We start from the raw sequence: 25022 nt of genomic DNA on the forward strand, positions 1-25022 counted from the left end.
AATACTGTTATTTTCCCCTTCAGCAAGGCCGGACGCTGAGGCATACACACGCATACACACACATATGGACACACACTGCTGTGGAGTGCGGGCAGTGCGGGCTTTAGGTCTAATACCCAGGGAGCTGCTACTGAAGTTAAAGTCTATCTGTCAGAGTGGAGAGAGCGCGAGCAAACGAGCGAAACAAACCCAGACTGAGGATGAAGAAAGAAGGAGAATCGGAGAGTGGAGCTGAAAGTGCTGAGCAGCAGCAGAGTGATTGACAAAGAGATTTAGAGACATTTCTGCTCCTGTGTAGCTCGGCACTTTCCTCCTTTTGGACACAAAGACAGTCCTTCCCACACAGACCTCCACTTTTATCCATCTCATTGGTTATCACCGGATTAAAGTTTTTGATATCATACCATTTAAATTCTCTGGGTTGGACACCCAAGTTGTTAAACTCAGTTCCTGTCAGCCAGAGAAGGCAGTGGTGGTAGGAGGGTTTGGTGATGAGATGTCAGATGTCATACGATAAGACATCTTCCAAAATTACCCTTGCATTAAGATTGGCGGTCCTTCTCCAACATGAAGGGCATTAATTTGTGCTTTTAACTCCCCCATCCTCGTGGTTACCCTGTAATTTAAGTCTTTGGACAGTTGAGTTGTTGGCAGTTGTGACATCCAGGCTCCAGGTGGATGAATCAGTGGGCTGGAGCTTTGACTGATGACATTTAGCTGTCCATCAGAAGACACTTTAAAGACGATACAGGGCTTTGTATCAGAAAGTTTGTCTTAAGGGGCGGACAGAGGGGGACAGTCAGTCCAGGGCCTACTTACTAACCATAAATGTAATTTTGCTCATTTCTACTTTAAAACACTCACTGCTACATCCTTTGAAAAGATTCTTGGAAAACAGGCATCAGAAAAGTTTTAACACCATGCATTAAAGAGAGTATGTTGATAAACCAATAAGACAACCGATACCAAGCTGAAAAATATCCTGTCCGAAAATGAAAAGGAGTAAAACATGTTACCGTTGATGACTCAACAGTTAGACGTTGGGAAAGTTGTAATGTCATGTAATGTGACATGTACAGGAAGATTTCACTGTTGTTTATTTATTTTTAGGGGTGAGTATTGGCAAGAACCTCATTATATGATAAACATAACGATACTTAGGTCATGATATGATTGTATCACCATGTATCAATGCATCAGAATCAGAATCAGAATACTTTATTGATCCCTGGGAGGAAATTTCATTTCAGCTACATCCAGACATATAAGAAAACAAACATGGAGAAACACAGAAATGGGATGAACCTAGGAGCTCACCAGCTACCCAACTATTATTGCCCCATAGCAATAGATATGAAAAAAAACAAGATTGGGAGAAGAGATGGAGCAAAAGGACAATTCCAGACTATTCCAAACGGAGGGCGTAGTTTGCAATCAAGAAAAAGAAGCATCTCAGCATATAAGCACATGATAGCAACAAACATAAACTCGAAGACTTACACAAATGTCACTGCTCAACCAGAGGGGCATGCACGCAGCCTTACTTGGGCACATGCTCATTAACGCTCTGCAGCTGAACTGTAACGGAGCCAAAGAAGGCCATGTGTACCATGTGACCTCATGTGTGTGTGTAAGCCCGTGGTCTTCATCCCCACCCAGACTCAGCAATGTCTTTGCCGTCTGATGATGACAAGGAGACGACCTCGAAGGGTTTTGATCCCGAGACAAGTTCACAGGAGAAAGGTGGGGGATGGGAGGGGGTAGAGCATCTGTTTGCATACTATCCAGGAGAGTAGAGCGCTCATCAGCCAACCAAGGCTGACGCGGAGGAACCAAAAGAGAGATAAAGATTGTTTGGGTCAGGCAGACACACTGAAAACTTTTCGTCTGCCTGAAAGGCCAAACTGGTCAACTCTGTGGCGTGCCAAATGACCCATTACAGCTGAGCCAGGCTGACAACTTCTCCAAGGTGAATGTATATATTGTGATATATTGATACATTCTACACAGTTAACTAGGAAAAAAAATGGAATGACGTTTTTGTAAATAACACATATCAAATTTTAAAGGACAAATTAAAAATTAAATTAAAACTTACCTGATTGAAAAAAACTTTTCTATCGTATTGGTTTTGAAATAATGAAAGTCAGATGCAGTGTTTAATACATATACCTAACTTAAAAACATTAAGTGCATCAAGTTTGTCACTTAAACTAATGTTGCAAAGAAATGTAACGGATAAATGTCTATTGATTTAACCAATGTCACACACAAAAAATCTGATACTGCATGAAAAAGTTACTGTGATTATGATTTTATCAGTTTGCTAAACTGAACAAGTTAAACTGGAAATAACTTTAAACCAACTGACCCAGAAATAGAGAAAAAGCAATGTTGTCTACAGCATCAAAACCTGTATTATCAAGTTTAGGAACAAAATATTTTTTATGTACTCTGTGAGCTAGTGTTGATTCAGTAAAAGTTCATACTCCATGATCAACCCTGCAGCTTCAGTTTCTGTTCCTGTTACTCCTGTGTACAAGTTGATGTACCACAAACTATTAAAATACAGCTTTCTGATGAGATGGACTTACACATATACATGCACTTATACAGTAGGGGACCATACATTTTATCAGCCAATACATTCATACCCACACACACACTGCTAACCAGCAGTGGGAGCAACTTAAGGTTCTCTCTGATTGATAGACAACAACTCTGTCAAAAATGTAGTTACATATTGTGTAATTGATGCATACACTGCAAAAACCTGATATCTTGTTTTATTTTAAGTAAAAAATTGTCTTATCACACTTGACACACTGGAACAAGCTGCCAGAAAATATTAGTTCTGCTGAAACTCACGACTGCTTTAAATCCAGGTTGAAGACTCACCTTTTTACAGCTGCCTTTTATTAGAGCATTTTTACAATTCATTATTATAACTTTTCTTTGAAAAAATAAATGCACAATTTTGCAACTCTGCACTGCGACACTTATCTTAAAATCTGTTTTAAAATCTGTATTACCTTTTTGTAGAATTCTTATTGTTTCCTGTATCTTGTTAATTTTAATCTGCCTTCAAATTGAATTTAAGTTGTTTTCTTGTAATTTGTTCTGTCTGTAAAGTACTTTGAATTGCCTTGCTGAAATGTGAGATAAATTGGCCTTGCCTTGGTATAAGCCATATTCACCTGCCAGTCCAGGAAAATGTCAATATAAGTTATTTAAGTCAAATGATCTCTGAATTGCTTGTTATAAGTTTTTTTTTTTAAATCTACCGATGGTGTAACAAATTAATTGCCAGAAAATTTTCTTGAAACTACAATAATGTCTCAATACAAGTAACTTTTCTCTTGTTCCACTGACATATTCTTTATAACCTGTTACAAGCAACTCAGACCTCATTTTTGTCTTTAACTAACTTGAAAGACATTTTTTTCTAGACTGGTCAGGTGAATTTGGCTCATATTAAGTCTAAAAGGCATTTTCTACTGAAAATAAGACAAAAAAACTTGATAAGATTTCAGTTTTTTGTAGTGTATGAGCTGGTCTACCTGTAAGACGGTCCCTGGTTCGATTCCCTGACTTGTCCAATAACACGCTTCTCACTCTAAATTCCCCTTTAAGTGCTATTTCGTGTGTGAATGGTTGTCTGGTCTGTCTCTTCGTGTTAACCCTGTAATAGACTGCTGACCTGTTCAGATTGAACCCATCCTTTCACCCAATGACTTCTGTAATTGGCCACAACCCCTCACGACCCCAAGAGGATAGAGCGGTAAAGACAATGGATGGATTTTGTCGAATTTGGATTTTCCAGTTTACAGCGTACTGTGTTCAATATCAGATCATTTGTACCAGAGTTTAAATTTGGGTTTGTTACATTGGCTTGTGTGCAGACTCTTTAAAAGCAACAAGTTTAACTCTCTGGGTGCTGAATTTCTTTGTGCCTACCAGAAACAAACTCTCTGCTGTTGTCCAGTTTGACATTTTGAACTTCATCTCTGCAACTAGATAAAATATCTCTCATTTTGAGACTTTTTTTTTTCCGATGAGCTGTTGAGATTAAACATTTTCCTGCTTTTGGGCTTTTAAACAGTTTCCACTCATCACTGCATTTTCCTCCATGTGAACACATTTGATGTCTTTTATGTTCTTTATCTTCCCTTTGAGGATCTGCTTCTGGACGCAAATTGTGGTAAAAACGCACTGTCTCTGGTTTAATTGTGGCACAATTAAAGAAAAATCTCATCTGACAGAGGGACTGTGTGGGACAGTATGTTTAAGCAGGGTTGTTTTACATTTGATTTATGCAGCCAGAGATTTTTACAGACCACAGTGGGATTGTGTCACATTTTTAGGACCACTGTTGTGACTCAAAATGTCCAAGCTTTATTGAGCAGGAGCCTCTGAGCGGATTCTGTGGCATGCTTAGTGTGCAAGTTTGATCCCCTGCAGACAGCAGGCGAGAAGATAAGGCGGGGAGAGAAAATAGTTTCATCAAGTTTTGATAAGTCCATTCTGAAAGAAAAACCTGATCGACAGCGCTGATCTGCTGATAATAAATCAGTCTGTTGTGGATTTGAATGCATGCTGACTTCTGCTGAACCAGTGAATCACAGCGGTCTAAAACCTCGTATTGATTTCTTTTTCCTTTTACCTTCAGTCTTATTGTTGATTGAACAGGAGTCACGCAGGTACAAAGATCACAGCAGCTCAGCTACTCTGCCGGCAGATAACAATGTAGATAAACAAACTGAGAGAAAATAAGAAGAGAAGGCTGAGGATAAAGGCTTGCGTTGAGGGGCTGAAAAACACGCCGAAGATGTATAGAAACGTCCAGACTGTCATCCCTAATGTTAGATATGAAGGATAGTGAACCGGCAATAGAAAGACCTTGATAAACATGGGATGGAGAAAAAGCACAATAAAATAGAAGCAAAGTGGAGGAGAGCACCGAAACATGACTGGAAAGCAGTGAATGGAGGAATGATTAGGTCTAAAGTGAAAGAGGATTAAATGTTGACACGCAGAAGCTTAGGATCAGCACAAGTCAAACAAATAATGGGACAGACTTCCTTTAAAGGCAGTGTGAAGGATAAAAATGAGCACGGTTCTGACTGAAGGTGCAAAGCTGGAGAGACTTTACAAGAAAACAAACCAGGAAAATGAATGAGAGGCAAACAGTTGAGGATCATAAAGTGAAAATATGAGTAGTGAGAGGGAGAGAAAGCTTTGAAAACACCATGAACTCTGAGAAATTGAAAAGGACGAGGGGTAAATAGAATGGGGAGATGTGCAAAAGTGAGGATTAAAAAGTGGAGAGAGGGAGCATAACAGAAGGGGAGGCAGACGAGGGATGATGGGAGACGCAGGAGGGAGAAAGGGATGCAGGAGAAAGAGTCAGATGGATGGGGGGATGAGTGGAGGAGGCTTGTCAGGACGCAGTATCTATACGGAGAGATGAGTGGATCCTATGAGGAGAGAAGTGGTCAAGGAGGGAGGATGGAGATGGACAGAGGATGAAAGGATGCAGAGGGAGAGGAAGAGACGGCAGGCCCCTCAGCGGTCAACACTAATGAAGAAGAATGAGGGTCCTCAGCTGCTCTGTGGACCCACCACTGACCACACAAACACACACTCACACACAAAGTTTCACATAATTTAACCTAAATATTCTTCATTTTAGGGCGAGGAAGAAGTCAACTCCACACTCAGTCTCTGCTACGCATGAATAATATCACAAAGTGTCACAGAGACTCTTTGAACTGGAGCTAATTAAGGAACAGAGTTTTTCTCACTTTTTATATTTGTTCTAAAGGGAAACATCTCAGATTAATAAATCAGACATGGGACTAACACAGCATGCTTCTGAGGAAGTGTGGGTTGCTTTAATTGGGGATAAAGTCTTGCCATTTTCCTACATCCTCATTGCAAAACTTTAGTTTTAAAGCAGATGCACCATGGAGCAGGCAGCACTTTCATCCTCTGACACCCTGTTTGTGAATCTGTGCTTTGACTTCTTTACCTCTCTCTGCCCACCGGAGAAAAACAGGTAACAACAGAATTTGATAATCTCATTACGAATTGTTCAGTAGTAGTTTTCTAAATTTTTTTGTCACAGACACATATTTAGAAAAAAAAAGGTGACTTTCTTTTGAAGAACATTTTTGTCACATTCTTGTGTCTGCTCTGCTTTTAGTTGAAGGTTTGTTTGTGCCTCATTAGCTGTGACTGCCTACAGACAAGGGAAAAAAACATCTGAGGGATGCTTGAACTTTTATCCCACCCCAGCTCACAGTGGTGAACAAAAGTTGATTAAGATTTGCCACAACACAGTGGTGTGATATATAGTTTGGTTTTTAAACCAGAAGTTTAGAAAAGTTTGTTTGTCAACAGTTTGACAGAAAAGTCCTGACCCAGTTTTTGCGTCGGCTGAGAGAGAAACGTCTAATCATAAAACACACAGGGATCTGACATGCAAATACACTGACCAACTGTTGCAAGTAAAATGTGGTCCTGCTAAAAACACAACAAAACATTTAAGATGTCTGTACTTCAGTCCTGTCACATGATGTGTACAGAGAGTTTCATGGGACAAGTTTACGAGTTGATTGCTACTTAAACACGTGAAAATGCTTATGGGAAACAGTGGCTCGGTTTTCTGTCAGTGAATCAGTCAATATTTGGGTAGAGTCAATTTTGGTTTATGAAAAATTCGGATTAACTGTTTACATGCATGCAACGCAAACAGGGTCATTCCTTTTACATAGTATCCAGATTAAAACAGTGGCGCACGGGCAACAACTTAAAGGAACGGAGAACATCATGACGCAATGTGTGTCGTTTCCGCTTCTTCTTACTGTTTCTATAGCAAGAGCAGCAACAACAGGACTTCCTGTACTCAAAAGACCAAGATTTTATTAACATTAACAGGTCTAGACCTGTAAATGTTTGTCATGATTTAGTGCTATATAAAAAAAACATTGATTGATAAATTGAAGATTCCTTGTGAACAGCTAATGCTGGCAGAGCTGACAGCACCAGCCTCAGACCTCCCTGCATGTTTGTTTACATGCATGAGTCTGTTGCACATTGCATCCAGTCGAGTTAACTAGACAGTAGACACAGCCCTCTTCCAACTTTATCCCCATTTTCTAATTCATTACATGCCAAACCACGCCGTGCAAAGACAGGCCTCCTGCCAGCTGAGCTTGTTTACCACCGATACTAATTGTTTTGATGTTTGTTTGTCCTGTTGAATCATGTCATATAAGCGCAGGTTTACAAAAGCACATCGCGATTCACTGTGCTATGATACACCCCTATAACCCACTCAATACAGTTTTTATTACCTGGTCTTGGTCATGGATATATTATCATTCAAATACTGAAATTTGTTTCCGAACTCCCCATAGCCATCATTTCTGAACTGCTGAACCTGCAGTACATTTTCAAAATTATGGTTGAGGAATCATAACTTTTGTGTGTCCATTCCGTTTAATAATGGAGTGTCATGGTTTCTGACTCACTAAGAAAAAGCCAGATCAGAGTGATGAAGTTGGAGCTAAAACACAAACCCACAGCTGGATGGAAAACTCAGTGAATACAACCAGCAATGTCATCCAAGAGCTTAGATTAGTATAAGATAAGACATGATAGTTGTTTGCCAATGCTGTCAGGTAACAATATGATATAATATAATAATAATACAATATAATACAATATAATATAACATAATAAATCCACAAAAACCCAGTAAAGAGGGGTTATCAGAGAAGTGGTCTGTGACACTGAGTCCATCAGGGGAACAACTGCTACAAACACTGACATCGGGACAGGTATCAGCTCCGTGGGTTTGTCGAAAAAGTTGTCGTCAGTCAGTTTATCTGATTGTTTGTCAGTTTGTTTTTGCTCTTGCCGCTTTTTATCTATCTTTAATGAACCTTCCTTCATCTGTCAATTGTGTTTTTCTGCCTCTTCTTTCTTTAAACCAACGCCTTTCATCTTGCTTCCTCGTCTGTTTGCAGCACACCTTTTTTTTCAGTTTGCTCCACTCTCTTTGTCTCTCTGGTCTTACTCTGTCTCCTACGATCTGTTTTCCTTTTTCCAAACCCTTTTCTTCTTTCTCTCTGCCACTTCCTTCATTTCTCTCTCACACTGCTCTGCAGTTGACTTATTGATTTCATTTTCATACTGTTGGCAGTTGTTCCTGCCGTCATAAACCATCGCTGCAGCCTCCTTTCAAACAGGCATTGATCACCGTACGCCAATCACAACCAATCACCACTGAGCATCATTGTCTGCCCTCAATCTCTCTTTTGTCGTTTGTCTATCTGCTATTGTCTGCTCTGTTGGTTATAGTTTTTAATCTTGTGGGTTTTTTTTGCTCTAGTAAAAAGAAAATAAAACAAACAAAACCAACAGTATGTTGAGAAAAAAGAATAAAGACTTTTTTTCTGTGTTGTGAAAAATAGCTCAGTCTGAGGGCTTTCAAACAAAACTACATGAGAAAAAATCAATAAAAAATTTCTTAACATTTGGTCTCTTTGTTGGAAAAAAAAAGAAAGAAAATCACTTTTATAGTCCATCTTTGTATTTGTATGGCAACTTTAAGAATGAATGCACAAGCCAAAATCTTCAGGGTTTTAAAAGAGTGCAGCTGAAGCTTAATGTGTTATGAAAAGTAAGCAAGCAACCTTAGCATTTCTGAACATGTTGCTTAAGTTCTTGTCGCACTGATGTATAAATCACAGCCTGCTTAAGGGTTTGTTTGCATTCAGAAAAGTGCTGTTCTTATGCACATGCACAGCCCGTTCAAGCAACACGTTATCAACATGTAGCGCTGATAAGCTTGTAGCACTGACAGATTCACTGCTGGTGACTTATTTCTTTCTTAGATTGAGGAGTCTTTTGGTAAAACCAGCCATCAACAGGGTTACTCTTCCTTTAGATAATGGTGCATTATGGGGGCTTCTTTATTCTTTGGTAGCCATTATTGATGTTAAATCTGAGAACGCTGCTCAAACAAAATGTATGCAGTTATAATGTTGCTTATTCTTAATAAAATAGGAATTCAAAACACCAAAATTAAAAAGAAAGGAGATGTTTTCGATGATAAAGTCTACTGTGTTGCTTTTTTTTCACCTTCAGTTTGTATTTTTTCATTTCAAACTGTAAGAGCAAAGACATTAACCACCGTTAAATAACGTAAATAAAAGTCTACAGTCTTTCCCAAAACTGATCTGATCCTGTCCACATGGAGCTGAATGTTTCATTACTTTTTTCATCAGTGACAAAATTTTACCATAGTTTATAAAGAAATGATTAAAAAAATATATAACAATTACAAGAAAAGTTTAGAGTGGGCGGGGACCCTTTGACCCACCCATAACGCCACCCCTGGTCCAGACAGAGTACATGCTTTAAATTTTTTTCTAATATGTTTAGTTTTTGCTCTCACCTTTCTTTTGGTCTTATTTTAGGTGGATCATCATTAAAGTAACACAGTGTGCGCCCTGATCCGGTTTCTTCAGGTGTTAGTATAAATGGCGGTGATATAAATGAACCTGACTTGGACTCAAATGGATCAAGTCAAACAGAAATCCAAATCATCTCCTTTGGTGCCCAACAGGAATTCCAGATTTGGTCTTCTATTTCCCAAATGGCCAAACGTGAATGATCCCTGATGGGTTGATTGATGGGCTGTTAATGGGCTTGAGTTTGACTCTGTATCCACTTCTCTTTGTTTTGTCAGTCTGTGGTCCGTTTAACCATTGTGGGTGTTGCTAGGACAGTTTGGACTAAGTATACACAGATTGGCTCAAACCGACAGAACTCTTAACCATCCAGGTTTAGCACACTCTGTGCGTCTCTGAGCGTCACCGTTCATTCTGTCCCATCCTTCCTTTCATTTTTTTCTCTTTTCCAGTCTTTTGTTGCATCACAATGTTCGATTGAACAGCCCAACAGGCCATTTCTGGAGCTTCTGTTTCCTCTTCCGTGTCCCTCCTGGACCTCAGACACCTCAGAGCTTTAAAAAGAGGGATGAGTCAGGGGTCTGAAGATATGAATGAAGGGGGTGGAGTTCAGGGTTCCAACAACTGCATTTCTTCTTGCTTTTGTAACCCTCGCTCACTGTACTCTGACCTTTCTGGGCACCTCCATGCCGTCGGCTCGCGCCAGCAGACCTCCCGCTCTCTCTGCCTTTTCGGTGTTCTCTGATGGGGGTCCTGATAATAATCCAGCTCAGGCCTGTATTGTGTTCTGTGTTCAGAGCCACTACAGCTGCATAAGCAATTGACACACTCTTTATTTCGGGCACATTTCACACTGATATTCAGGTCAGCATTTTATCGCCCTCACTCCCTCGTGTGCTTACCGGAGGCTTTGTGGCACCAAGACCACCAGCTGGGATAAGAGGGGACAACAGCAGGACTCTTAGGTGGGTTTTATTCTGGCTTTTGTTGCCATGAAGCAGCCGCAACATTATCGGAACAGTCCACTTTGTAGCAGCGTCTCTTTTGTGTCCCATTGTCACTCAATCCGTGTGTCCCCACCTCTTCTTTCTCTTCATGAGTTGAGGCCTGCTTCTCCTTTGTGATTGCTCCCCAATTCACTCCCTGTACTCCCAGAGAGATCGATCTCTCTCTGGCTCTGGCCTTTTTGTATATAAATAAATACCATTGTGTTATTGTGTTCTCCCTGGGCTGTGATGCCGAGTTCACTTCATGTGAAACTTTGAAATTGCTTTTTTAAAGTTGTACTTCAGTTATTTAAGGAAGTTTATGTTGCAAAGGCAACTGCTCATTGTTATAAAATGTCTTTGGGGCTCATCATTAGGGATGTCTACATCCGTGCTTCTGCAACAGAATGCACAGACACATTGTTGAATTTAGAAAGAGTCTGCTCTGCTTGCCTTTACCTCTGCAATATATAAAAACAAACATCTGAACCTAGTGAGCAGCTATGCTGCCCTTAGATAAGTATTTTGTTTGCCTTTATACCTAAAATGTCACTGCTGTTCCCCTCTCTTTTAGCCTCCAACAGTTCAGGTGTTTGATGTTGGTATGTTGGAGAATAAAGAAACAAAGATAGAGGACATAAAGAAGAGAGTTGCCTGCATTACACTAGAAAAACATGTGCCTGGGACAGGAGCAGTGTCTTCTGTTTGGGAGGGTTTTTTGTTTGTTTTAAAGTATCTGCTATTGGTTAAAAATAGGATCTATCATAAAATATGATGAGCATTTGGTATTACATTTGTCAGATCTGAGACCCTGATGTTGCGTGAGCAGAAGGGGCAGAAATCGATTGAGGAGGTGATAAATTCTGCAATCTTGGCGTTGATGTTTGGGTTTGTGTTTTGTTGATTCTGTTTCTACTCTGACACGGATGTGCTGTCAGCAGTGTTTGTGAGATTTGTCCTCAGACGGTTAGTGCAGTGGTTCTGCCTGTGTCTGACTATTTTTGTACCTTTATGCAACCAATTATCTGACATCCACAGTCCCTTCACACTGCGAGTGACCCGCTGTGAGGAGGTGAAAGAGGAGCTGCAGTTTGAAACATCTCAATTTCTTCGTTTGTTGTTGAACTATTTGTTGAAAGTCAGCGCTCTGAATAGCTAGTCTGAAAATGTGCGCCATTATCACCAAATTTAAACTCTTCCACATTTCTCCACTTTTCAGCAAAAACAGGCTTTTAACTTGCTTTCAAGTTTCAGTCAGAGCTGCAAAACACAAATTCACTCTTTGATTCTGCATCAGTTTTATTGTTGATTACTTATAAATGTAGTTCCAATCAGCAGCTACTGGAAAAGCATGAATGTTTGAAATATTAAAACCCTGCTCTCTGCTCATGAAGTAAAACAATCTCCTCCTGCTCTCATGTGTTTTGTATCATCTGAGAAGGGATTGTAATATTTAGTTTTTAATCTAATTGAAAGTTAATTGACAGATGAACTGATGATGAAGGTGTTTGTTAGTCACCGTGTTAACTACTCGATCTTTGATAAAAGTGAGGTGAGATTATTATCTCAGTAACCTCATATGAACTCTGTTAGTGGAGACAATCTTTGTGGTGCGTGCTCCTCTCTGCATTCCCCTCCATCTCCATCTCCATCTCCATCCCTCCATCCCTCAGCAGCAGAGTAGGCAGACCTATCAACCACACAGCCTCAGCCTATCACCTGGGAGCCCCAATTGCCTGCCAGTCATCAGATAAAATGGATTTCCAATTGAGTCAGGGCTCTGATGCTGGGTCGGACAGAATGGAGTACAGACAAACTCCTGCTCCTCTTCTACCTCTCCTCACTCCTCTTTGTTTTTCTCCTTCTATCTCCTGCTGTGCTCAGGCCATCTCCCACTTCTCCTCTCCTCACATCTCTCACACCTTCTCCATAATCTGCTGATCCGACCCTCACGAAATCAAAGTGGGCTGGTTGTAAAAGCCCAGATACCAGCATGTTATCTTGGAGGCAGTTTGATGCAGGCGTTGCAAGTTCTGAAAGTGAGCAAGTATTTTTACTCAGGTGGATGTTCAATTAAAGCAACAGGTGGAAATCTTTTCGTCTGTTAGTGCTGGACGTGTGAGGTGTCACTGGTTGTTTTATTTTTCTGACCAGAGTGCAGTCGCCTTTTTGAGATTTAGGCCCCGTTTACACGACAATGTTTCATCTGAAAAGCTAAAACGCAGTGAAAAAAATCTGTGTTAACACAGAAACGCTGAGGGACTAAAAACGCTGTAGTACGCATGCTAGGCCTGTAGTTGGTGCTATAACTGTCTTGTCCAGAAGGGGCTTTTTGTGGATCTCCACTGAAGTGGTGTTGGGCTGATCATCTGGGCCCAGTATTTCAGACATAATTCACCAGGATTAATCCTGGTTGATCGGATTAAACCCAGATCTGATCCAAAATTGGGTATTTCAAACAACATTTAATCTTGATAATTTAAATCCAGATTTGGAAATCCAATCCTGCCTTTAATCCAGATTTGAGCCTGTGTTGGGTATTTCAAAACTTCAGTCCCAAATCTGGATCAGGTTTGTCCTGAAAAACAGCATTAAATTAAGCCCACCTCAGGGTAGGATCAGAGTGTGATCCCATGTTTTAGTTCCACATATACTCATCCATAGATAGCTTTTACTTGCATTTCTCGCAATCATTAGTATAAAAAGATATTTTTAATGAATTAAACCTATTCATGTACAGTTTTTTTTTATTGAACAGAAAAAAATCCAAATTTCACAATTGTCAGAAAAGTAATTTAAACAACACACATTTCCTCAACCCAAAATTGTACCACCTAAACTTAAAGTTTTCGCACTACTTTTCCATTTGCTTTTCCAGCAACTGTAATTTTAACTGGATGTGTTCTTGCTGAAGCATGGTAAGTTTTATTTGTTCCTTAGCAAGTAGAATTTGCTGGTGTGCTTGCTCAGTTTCCATCTTAAAGAGATTTTGGTAGGCATGATCCTCATCATGATGCCTCTTCCGGTGATGTCTTGGTGGAGGTACAGGGGGAACCTCCCCACTGCTCTGACTTGTGCTTGGCTCCCCTTCTGGTCTGTCTGTCTGTGACCCTGAGGGCGGGTTGATCCTAGGAGGTGGATGGATTTGAAAATCTCAATTCGAGAGGATCAGGATTGTTCTGATCCAATCTAGCAAAGTTTTGAAATACCAAGATAGAAGATTTCTGATCCATGGATCAGGAAAATGGAATTTGGAAATCTGGATGAATTTAATCTGGATTTAATTTTTTTGAAATACTGGGCCCTGGTGTATTTGTGAATACTTAAGTGGAGCAACAGATGCACATTTATTTGAAAGACAGTCAGCAGATTCAGCAGATTGAGTAGCACAAGCACAACACGGTAGTTTACGGCAAACATAGCAATGGGACTGTTGTCCTGTTGTATGCGCTTGCGCGAAGAGGAGTGTGATGTCAGCGTTTCCACTGAAAACGCCGGCTCACTGTTTACACAGTAACAGTGTCAGCAGTGTTTTAGAAAACATCCACTCTGGAGGCCGTTTTCAAAAGTTTGCGTTTTAGGTCGGCTCAAACGCTGTCTCTGTGTAAACACGAGGCTGAAATGCAACAAAACTTTTGCGTTTCACCCTAAAACTGTTGTCATGTAAATGGCTTCTTAGAAAATACTGATTAGGACGATCTACACCAGGGATGGGCAACTAATTCTTACAAGGGGCCACATGAGAAATCTGAATTGTGTCATTGGGCCACACTAATAATAACATGAACTTCATTCTGCTCAATATTAACTTTTTTCCATGATAATAAGAACTTACTTATATTTGATTAACTGCTGCTGGTAAGCTGAAGAATGAGGATATTCTGTAAACATGTTGAACCGTGGTGTCAAATGGGAAAATACTCCTATAGAAGTAATAGACATTATAAACAAAGACAATAGCATTGGTGTTTCATTTTATTTTTAGCTTGCTAGTCTCCACAAATGCTGGAAAACTATATCACAACTTCATACAAAAAAAAACAGTAACTTGAATGTTTTTCACTTCAGTTTACCTCTGCAGTGAGAAAAATCCAGTCAGTCTTGTGAATAAATGAGCTCATTAAAATGTGGATGAATTTCTGAGGTGGCTAGGAGGACAGCAGAGAACTGATCATCAGTGATGGAGGATCTGTGTTTGGATTTGTTGAACTTCACTTGATGCTGTTAACATGCCCAGCACAATTTTTGTTTTTAATCTTTATTCTAATTTATGATTGACCTCACTTGGGCCAGATAAGGAAACCCAAAGGACTGGATCTACCCCACGGGCTATATTTTGCCCATGTTCAAACTATGCCAAGCATTTCATTTTCAGAATTCTTAAACAGAACGGTCACCTTAAAATCTCTGTTACATGTTCTTTTCAGAAAACATATTTAACAACTTTTTGGTCCAAGAACAAAAGAACATTTTTTTACAAGACGTCCTTCTTTTTCAGGATTAATTTTTCAGCCAATAATTTTTTTACTTTAGAATTGTGTTTTGTAAGGGTAAAGTACATGGTCCGTTGACTGAAGCTATAGTTGTCACAATTGTTGCCCAAAATCAAGGATGGAGGAACAAAGTGCAGACAAAGGAATAGATTCATTAAACAAACAAACAAACAAACAAACAAAAAACGCTTTCGCTGCAAAGAGAAGGCAACAGAGGAACTCACAGGAAGCATAGATGCGATGATGTGAGGTTGATTGATGCAACAAACTGTCCAAGAAAAGAGGAAACACAAAGAAAGTAAATTAACAAAGGTGTGAAAAAGTGACAAGTGAATCCAATGAGTGCAACCAAACAGGAAGATAACACAAGGGCAGGAAATAAAACTAAACCAGACACAGGGAGCAAGAAATTGGAAATAAAACAGGAAACTTGACGGACACTTACCAGAGGTGGATCACTTATGAATGAGACAGAAAAGGATAAATACTTACACAAAGAAACCCAAGATAAATACACAAAAAAAGGAAATTAAAGACAGATTATAACAGAGAATACACGGAACAAAAAGGCCACAACTTTTTGCTGCATGTCACCCCAACTCCCTGTACTCCCCATGTTTTCCTGACCCCCTCAAACTGAGCTCCTCATAAAAACCTGCAAATGCCTGAAGTTAGTCCCTTGAAAGCAGCTGCTCTATGAACCATGGGAAGAATTCCTCTGACCACCATCGCACTATGTGACACCACTTCATCAGTTCGGTGGCAGTTGTAATAGTTGTGATACCCTAGAACCAACATGCTAATCACAAAATAAAGTCTGTAATAACACTGATCTCATCTTTCATGCAAACCCTTGTGTTTCCTAATTCAAGTGAATCATGTGCTGAAATAATAAACCAAAGGGGAGACAATATTTTGCAAATCAAGAAAATAAAGGAGGTAAGAGTAGAATCGAGGAGAAAGGAGCAGAGAATGGAGGAGCGAGGGAGGAAATCAGAGGCTGAGATGAGAGGACAGCAGAGAGGAGCTGTATCGATCACACTGCTCTGGGAGTCTCTCTGTGGTTTTAATGGTTTGAGTTTCACAGCTGGAGTGAACTCTGCAGTCCTTAGAACAGATACTTTGACAGCAGTGCACACGCAGTACACACAAGCAGTCTGCCTCTCTACCTGCTGGGTTCAGGTCAATGCACCCCAGCCACAAGTCAATTTAGCTCATCGCATCGTTCCACATGGACTACTGGAGCTGTAGGACTTCAGTGAGACCAGACGTCATTCTGAAATAAACCTCCTCCCTGCTGCTGTCCAGCGTGTGGAACCGAGCCGGACTGAGAAAACAACAGATTCCAAAAATGTTGGTTGATAGCTCAGATCTTTAACATACAGACTCTGCTTTACTTAAATGTTGTCATGTAATTGAATCCAAGAAAGCAGAATGTAGGTTAAAAATATGAAAGGTTTGTCTCATGTTTTTGAAAGTCATTCACAGACATAAATCATTCCCAGTTCTTTAATAGTCTTAATAACACAGTTAGGTGTCATGATGTAGCGGTTAAAGACATGCTTGCTGCTTCACGAGGCTGTACTCTGACATAGTAAACGCTTTGTGCTCTGAGTTACAACCTAACATGTTAATTTTAAAGGATTCTGTCTTTTGTTTCTGTTCAGAATGGAAAATTCAGTGCCATGCCTGGCTTTTGAAGGTGGTCCAAGAACATTAGAATTCTGAAGTTAAGGTTTGTGTTCGCAAGCCTTGTTAATTTTTTGTAAGAAAGTGATTCTAATGACCTGTTTTTCCAAGTTTAAAATGCTTTATTAATAAATATAATGGGAAAACATTCAATTTAAAAGTAGACTTAAACCACAAAAAAAAAGAAAAAAAAGAAGACAATGTGACTTAAAGGAGCTGTGAGTAGTTTCTCAGTTATCTTGAAAAAGTCTTCCTTCTAGATGTATGCCTGATCATAATCCACACTTAAAAAATGAGATTATCAGCACCAATATAGGTTATTTCCAAATGCTACTTCTTAGCTACTCGATCAGGTCAAGCAAGACTGAATTCATTTACGACACATTGTAAAAGAGAGCTATGTGTTTTTCTCTGCTAAAAACGTCTTCTGTGCTTAATTTTGTAGTGATGATGGACACAGGAGCCTAACTGTCAGACACAAACAGGACAGGAGAGCAGCGCAGGAAAGTGATAGAGCACAAGCTAAAGGCCAACACAGGAGCTAAACTGTTTGTGCTAATGTTTACTCCAACCCACAGTCAGCAGTTATTCTGCAGTGGTCTGTTCAAACTTGAGAGCCTATCAATAAAATGAAGAGTGAGGTTACGTTAGCTCTGTTTGGTGGATGACTGGCAGGACATAACCAGGATTTACTAACGTTACACATTATAGACATATCTTAGAGCACCTGGCTGCCAGCTGCACTAAACTTGGACAGCTACTAAACTACTTACAACATTTGCTTGTTGTCACGTTTCAAACCATATCCCTATGTAACTTTACATATTAATACCTAACCACAGCTCATTGTATCTGGTAAAAAGTTTTCCAGAACAGATAATTGTTTTTTTGATCAGATCTCAATTTAATTCCAAAACAAACACACGCCTTAAATTTTGTCACAAAAGTGTGTGTGAGACTCCAGGCCAGGAGGTGGCGAGGCAGTCCAATTAAAACAGATCCTCCTCATTGCATCTTTAAGCTAACAGGTATTTTGCAATATAATAATCTAAAATAGCTAGCAAAATTAACTCAAGATTTCATGAGTATTTACCCAGGCGGTCATGTCTGGAAAATGACCGCCCAACTTTATATCTAGGAATAAAGTCTGATTTACTGACTTAAACTTCCTCCTGTGGCTTTAAAGGAAGCTTTATTGAAAAATCGCTTCATTCCCTGTAACACTTAAAATTAGTACATTTGTGAGCCTGGCCTCACAGCTAAGAATCTAAGTCATTAACACGTTAAATTCTCTCGTTTTCCTCATTGCTTCTGTTATCCTGTCAGAGAAATTTCTTCACATTTACTTCTTTGTCTTTTCAGCATGACCCCAATTATCCCTCCATCTTAACACATGTACATCACACTGTCTTATCAAAGCCTCACATAAAGAAGAGGTAAACCTCGAGACACTCACACAAACTGAAAAAATGTGATCCTGGCTTTGTGCAGCTGTGTGATAATCACACTGCTTGTATCAGGAGTTGAACCTGTCGCTTGTTCTTCTTGAAAAACAGGCTGATCAGCCTCCCTCCCTCCATCTGGCCTTCAATTTATTGAGATTCTGTGTGGGAGGTGCAGTTGTCAGGGTCAGGCCTCCCTGTGGTAATTAGCTTATATAATCATAGCCACAAGCTGTCTTGTTAGATATTGTCTCTCTTGGAAGGAATAATGATAACTAATAAGGCTTCAAAGAGTTTGTTGACCTTCTCATAGAGGCCAATCACATACTATAAAACATCCATGAGCGTCACTTTCGTACGCGCTGAATCTATATGCTCTGTTGAAACTGTCTATATATCAGCAGGCTTTTTTTAATCATATGTTAAGTTTGTATTCTAAGGTTTTAGAAATGTGTCAGCATTGTGGCTAAGCTTTATTTAAACTGCCTCATTATCACCTCTCTCTGGATTATTCTTCAAATATTAAAAGGTGTTAATTGATCACAGGCATTTCAGGGGGCTAAAGGTTTTAATGAGTCAAAGCTCCCTCACGTGCTTATTAAGAAGTCCACACACAGTCGCTCCAAATCACGATGTCAGACCACTTGTGTTCTTTGAGAGACAATGATTTCTGCGTTTCAAGGACCTCATTGATCGCCAGTTGAAAAATGGAGGTCGCACTGCTTGGATCAATTGTTTGTAGGGCTGTTTCGTTGTTGTTTTTTTCAAACGGGGGTTTGTTGGGGGACACAAGTCCCTTGCTGAAGAGGTTTACAAGGTTTTGCATTCAATTAGCTTATTAAAGCTGAAACTCGAGCTGCACTACTTTCATGTTTATCATGCATCATTCTCAACCAGGGGTCACTCATATTACCTGTACTGCAGCAATCCACCAGGGGAAGATTGCAATGATTTAGGTTTAATATTTGTGAGGCTGTCAAGCTGTCCATCACCGTCCAATGCAGTACCTTTGGGCCTCATTTACAACAAAAATATGGCTCTTGTTTAAGAATATAATTTGAGGCAACATCACAACACAAAACATGCAAGCTTCAAGGAGTCATATCCTGAACAGGAGACCCTTCAGTCAGACAAACATTTCTACTTTAAAAGCTCAATAGTCCCATACAAGACAAATTATCAACCCAACTTCAGCTTAACAAGAGAGGGCAACAAGTGCATCATTGCATGGAATGAGTCGGTTTGTTTTTAATGGAAGGCTGGCTACTGCACAGGCTTCTTTTTAGAGAGCTGATTTGAAAAATGGATAAAGAAAGTAACATATTTTGCTCTTATCACTGAGGTATTTTTCAGTAACAGTTTAGCCCTGGGTGGAAAGCTCTGGCTGGCTGGTTTTGGCCCTTGGGCCGCTAGCCCCAGCACCTCCCCAACTCAACCCAACTCAACTCAACTTCGCTTTATTTATACAGGACCTTTCATAAATAAAAGCATGCAGCCCAAAGTGCTTCACAACATGAAAAGAGACAGGAGAAGTTAAAACTAGAAAAGCCCTCAGAGAGCGCAGACCTCTGCCAAGCAAATTGTGATTGTCACCAACACTTTAGTCCTACTTTAATGTTATACTCCCTTTCAGCAAACTGTCTGCTACAATTTGGTGTTAGTTGCAGGTTTGTATGATAATTTGTTACCTGACAGTGTTGAAAATTATGATGACCCAGTACATATTTCATATTCCTGATCTTAGTATCTAGAATATTTCCAGGATCTGGATCGTACTTTTACATCTGCCAGAAATTATGGTGACCTTGTCTTGTATTGTTTTGCAAAGCAATCCGACCATTTATCATGGAATTATATACACATATGGTGAAAATGGCCCTAGCTCGCAATAATAAAGAATCCTTTAAAAAATCCTGGATCCAGACGGTGATCCAGATCACCTCCAAGATTTAATAACTTTTTCCTTATCCCATTTTGAACATTTCCTGAAAAGTTGATCAAGATCTGTCTGTTACTTTTTGAGTCATGTTTTTACAGACAAACAGACAATCTGCCCCAACAACACAACCAGTAAAGACATTGTAAAGCTTTAAAAACAAGCAAAAACTTAAAAAAAAACATTTTTTTAAGAAACAAGGAGCGAGTGCAGAGTTTTAATAACGGGGTGATCTGATTATATTTTATGTGTTGAAACTCTTGTCACAGCGTTCTGAGAAAGCTTTGTAGACTTTGGTAACCCAGTGAAAAGTACGTTACTGTAGTCTTTGCAAAATGTTAGAAAAGCACAAGTTCAAATTTTTTGCGTTTTCTGGGTTAAAGCGGTATGCCTAAGATGATGAAATGAAGTGTTTATGAACATATTAAAACAACATGTTAAATTTAATCCTGGATCTAAAACCACATATGGCGTTTACCTTAACTTCTTAACACCTACTTGCATTGAATGCACTTTGTCTTTGACTGGTTTGTGCTCCTGGGACAAGAATTCCAATTGTTCTAGTTCATCCATGCTTTGATGTCAGTGAAACACAAAATAAGAGAGTTGTTTTGTCATGGGTATTTAATGATTTTCATCATGATGGTGTGTAACGATATTACCAAGCGGAAGGATGTAAAGTGTTGCATGCATCTGCAGGTCCCACCTGTACACACTGATCACCTCTTCATTTCTGCAGGTAGTTAGTCTGTGAGGAGTAATAAAATGTGTGAAGATTGGCTGAACTTACACTTTTGTGATGCCAGCTTTGACCTAAATGCCACTTCTCCTTATGTCCAGTTATATCTGAAGTTCCTATCAAGTCAAGTCCTCTGAACATGCAGTTATCAAAAGACCCAGCTGACACTCCTGAAAGTCACTTCTGTGCTCCTTGAAATGCACAAACACAGACTGCATCACTCAGAATATCGTTAACTTTGTAAGTATTTTGAAATAAAAAATATCTTTCAATTTCTTAGATACGAATATCTGCACAGACTAAATCAACAAAGATAAACTTCAGGCACACATTGACTCTGGCAAAGAAGGAGATGATCTTGTAGTTACTCTGTGTTGCGCTTCGTACAAACCTCTTTGGTGTTAACATCACCCTGAGTAAAATCAGTCAGCAGCTTCATGTCTCCTCCTTTCTGGGATAATCTCTACTATTACCAGGTCTGACCTTTCTGCTCTGGTCAATTAGACAGTAAAACTCTGACAAGTCCTAACACCTAAGAGCATCTCAAAGGTCACAGGGGGGAGTCCAAGTGCAAATGGACTCGTACTTATTTATTTTTTCTTCTTCTTCCTCAGAGCCAGCTGGTCAACCACGGATGAAGACAGGAAGGAAAAGGGTAAAACAGTTATTTGTCGGAGGCTCTTTACCTTGGCACCGCGAGGGCAGCACACGTCGCATTCCTGTTCTGAAATATGAAAGAGTTGAATTTCTTTTAGAATGCCTTGATCTTAAAAGTTTCTTTTAATGCTATTTATCTGAGTTATCCTCCATTAAAGTTGCTTTATTATTCTGCACAGCTACTTTACACAGGAGAGCAGCTTTTGAAAAGAAGTGAGTGTGTGTATTAGGTTCATGGCCTGGAGGAGTACACTTTCAATCCAGCCTTTGACAACATCAGCAGAAAGAATTTCTGATATCTGAGTTGTAAGGATCCGTTCAGGGTCATTCCTCCATCATCTGAATGTGAGATTCAGTCTGTCACATCCTCTGCGGCTTTTGTTGGAATGAAGAAAAGAAAAATCCTTTCAGGTAGGAGCTGAATCCAGTGCATTAGGACCGTCCTTGTTTTGATCTCGGACTGAAAGAAGGACTGATTGAGTTTTGTTGCTTTGAGTTTTATAGTTTTGTATTTTTTTAAAGACAGGGGGAAAAAAACACTCAGGTAATCCTGGCCATGACATCGATTCACCACGCCTGTGATGTAGTGTATGATTTTATTAAAACACTTATTTCCTTTGACTCTCTCTGGTTTGTCAGTTATTCTCTCTGCTCTTTGCTGTCAAATCAAACATTTTTCTTTCTTTTTACTTCATTTTTATATCACTTCTAAATTTCTATTCTACCAAAACAGTTGAACAAACATGTGTATAGTTAACACAAGTTAAAACCAGTATGTTTTACAACATCTGCACATTTTTCTGCATAACATTTGAATAATTTACATTTATGGGCTGAGATTTGTGCCGCTGGAAACTAAATTTCAGTTTTTAATCTATTTGAAAAGCATGATCTAAAACTTAACTTTGTGTTTTGAAACTGAGACCAGGGACTGAGGAATCAGGTTTGCCCGAAACTTAAGTTCTCTGAGATGGGAGGATTTCTGTGAATCTGTGCTCGATTACTTTTCCTCTCAGATGTAGATGACTTACTGATTGTGCCACACTAAACTGAAAGTTGAATTTTCAAGTTAAGGTTAAATATATTTCTAAAGCAAATCAATTGAATTTTTTAAACACTTGATTCAATTTCAGATTATGCTTTTAAGTTCAGTTTCTTGTGGCCCAAATCTCAGTCCATACACATTTGTTAGAGATAATCTCTGAATGTTCAACCCTCCAACTACACCATACACAAATAATACACAATACTACTCAAACTCAGACGTAAACACGACTCTATATTCTCCCCACTTTCATCATGGCTAATGTCTGGATCAACCACTTGCTGCACCCAGCTCTTGTGGCTGACTGGTGCCCAGTTTGATGACCAGATCACCCGCTCAGGTTGGACTTGGCCCGCTGTCAGAGTGTTTGGATGTGTTTTGTGAGCTGCACCTCTGTCAGGTAAGTGATGGTTTGTCTGTTTGAAGTCATCCGTCTACCTAAATATCTCTGTGACAACCTGAGGATTTTTTGCCGTTTCATCCAAAAATAATGTGTCTGTCAGCTGAAGGACTTGTCTGTTAGCTGGTGTCAATACCACAGCTCCACCAGCAGATCCCTGAAGCACAGACCAGCTCCAAACTTTGGCTTCAGTTTTGCACAGAAAGAAGTCAGTGCTTTCACCTCTATTTACAATCTTTGCTATGACTTTAGATGTTCACAGTCCAGGTCCAAGACCATCAAATCTCAGAACTTTCAACTTTCACAGATTTGTGTAAGATAATAGGAAGTAGAGCCAACAGACAGCGATGCTAGGAAAAAAGAGCTGCATATCTCCAACTCCTGCGAAATGGTAAGAAAGTCTTGATATGTCTGAAGAAAGAAAAAAAATACTTCTTTGTCAAACTTATGAATGAAACCACAAACAAAATACATTTTGTCAGATCTACTGATAAAAAGACTTACCAGTTGTGTAAAGTAGTTAATTATGCAGGTAAACACTTACAATCCCAATGTGCCACAATCACACTGCACAGTCTCATCGACCAATCGTTGCTTGATCTCTAAAAATATGCCAGTAACACCTAAAACGTGTTTTTTTTTTCTTGAAGATGCTATGAGGAGGATCTATTTTAATTGGACTGCCTGGCCACCAGGTTTCGAATTATGGGGCTGACACACGAGAATAGAATCGAACTTTATTGTCATTGTAACAAGTACAACAAAAATGAAGTCACAGCAACAATCAAGAAAACAAAAGCAAGAAAGTGTGTAGAAAGTGCAAAAAGGTCCACAAGAAAACAGATGATGACAGCCATCATCCCCCAGTTCAGCCAGCCTCCACCTCCACAGGGTCCAGGACAGAGCCTCCTCAGTCATGCTCCATGTCCGTCTCCTGTATCCAGCCCGCCCACAGCAGGTGAAGCTCCTCCAAGGCAGCGCTGGCGTCCGATGTTAGCTCTGTTAGCCTGTATCTGTGAATAGCATGATACTATTCTGCCCTATGGTATTCCCTTTGTTGCTGGGTTAGCACAGCTAGCTCGTCCATCTTTATTGAGATAGATCTTATGTTCCCAATAACGTTGGATGGAAGGACAGGTCCATGTTGTCACTTCTTAGCTCACACCTGAGAACCAGCACGTCGTCCTCACCTCCTGCTCCTCACCTTGTGGGGAAACATCAGGCCTTGCACGAGTTAGCATTGACATGCTACATGCACTAACAGCTGATTTCACATGTAAATGTAGCCATGGTTACATGTAGGATCTCCAGACAAACACAGGAGCGAAAGTAGTAAAAATATCACTGAAGGCACAAAAAGTTTGGTGTCCATGACCAAAAAATGAACCATACAAAGTAATGACCCACTCCAAATACAAAGATTACAAAAAAGAGATGAAAAAAACACAAGAAACGGACAAAGAAGAGAGAGCTGCTGCAAAAGGCAGCCGTAGCCAACAGGGCGGCGCTTAGCAAGGATTCAGGGGGAGCTCTGGAAATTTTCAGGTTTGTAATGTGCCTGTTTCTGCACTGAGATGGAATTGATTTTTAATGATCCTCACTTGATATCGGAGCTTGTTTCAGCACCCCGGATAGCACTGCTTGTTGTGTGTGACGTTTCAGTGCGCTGCTGCACCTGAGCAGAGGCTACCTTTGCACCCTTCAATTAACTTACTACATACCTTTGTGTGGGATTTGACCAGCTGTTTAAGTCTTACATGCTGTTTTTTTTTCCTGGAAAACATAAATGAGGGGCAGTTTAGAGATTTGGGAGCCAGGAAAGCTGCCACTGCTACATTGATCTGAACAGTTGACATGACATGGTCCAATAAGTTGCAGAGGGATGTCCTGAGGTATTTTTATTGCTTCAGATCTGACAGTACTTAAGCCAAAACAGCTTTTCCATCTGCAGAGGACACTTTGCAGAGATCTTCTCTCCATGCTGCACATTACTAAAGGATTCGATTCATCACACTGTGATTCATAGTTACTGTGAATTTTAGCAACTCAGCTAAAAAGCAGAAAAATTCCCTGACACTTTTTGGATTGCTGCTATGGTGACTAAATGAAATTTTAAATACAGTATCAGACAATTGCTGTAGTTGAAGTGGAGT

The 25022-nt window shown here is 39.8% G+C and overlaps 1 protein-coding gene across 2 annotated transcripts in view; it reads left to right on the plus strand.

Annotated features, from left to right (window-relative positions):
• chchd6a (coiled-coil-helix-coiled-coil-helix domain containing 6a) overlaps positions 1–22011 on the plus strand; it is a 94284-nt gene extending 72273 nt beyond the window's left edge. Inside the window, exon 8 of one of the 2 annotated variants that reach the window (XM_074681711.1) lies at positions 21382–22011. In XM_074681711.1, the coding sequence (XP_074537812.1) occupies positions 21382–21405 (24 nt within the window). In that variant the 3' untranslated portion in view covers positions 21406–22011. The remainder of the gene's footprint in view (positions 1–21381) is intronic. The other variant, XM_074681710.1, reaches the window with a different exon arrangement.
• Positions 22012–25022: the final 3011 nt, after the last annotated feature.

Source organism: Halichoeres trimaculatus, unplaced genomic scaffold (genome assembly GCF_033239565.1).
Source record: "Halichoeres trimaculatus isolate MK-OKI-2021-1 unplaced genomic scaffold, fHalTri1.1 fHalTri1_scaffold_11, whole genome shotgun sequence".
In the NCBI taxonomy this organism is placed as follows: Eukaryota; Metazoa; Chordata; class Actinopteri; order Labriformes; family Labridae; genus Halichoeres; species Halichoeres trimaculatus.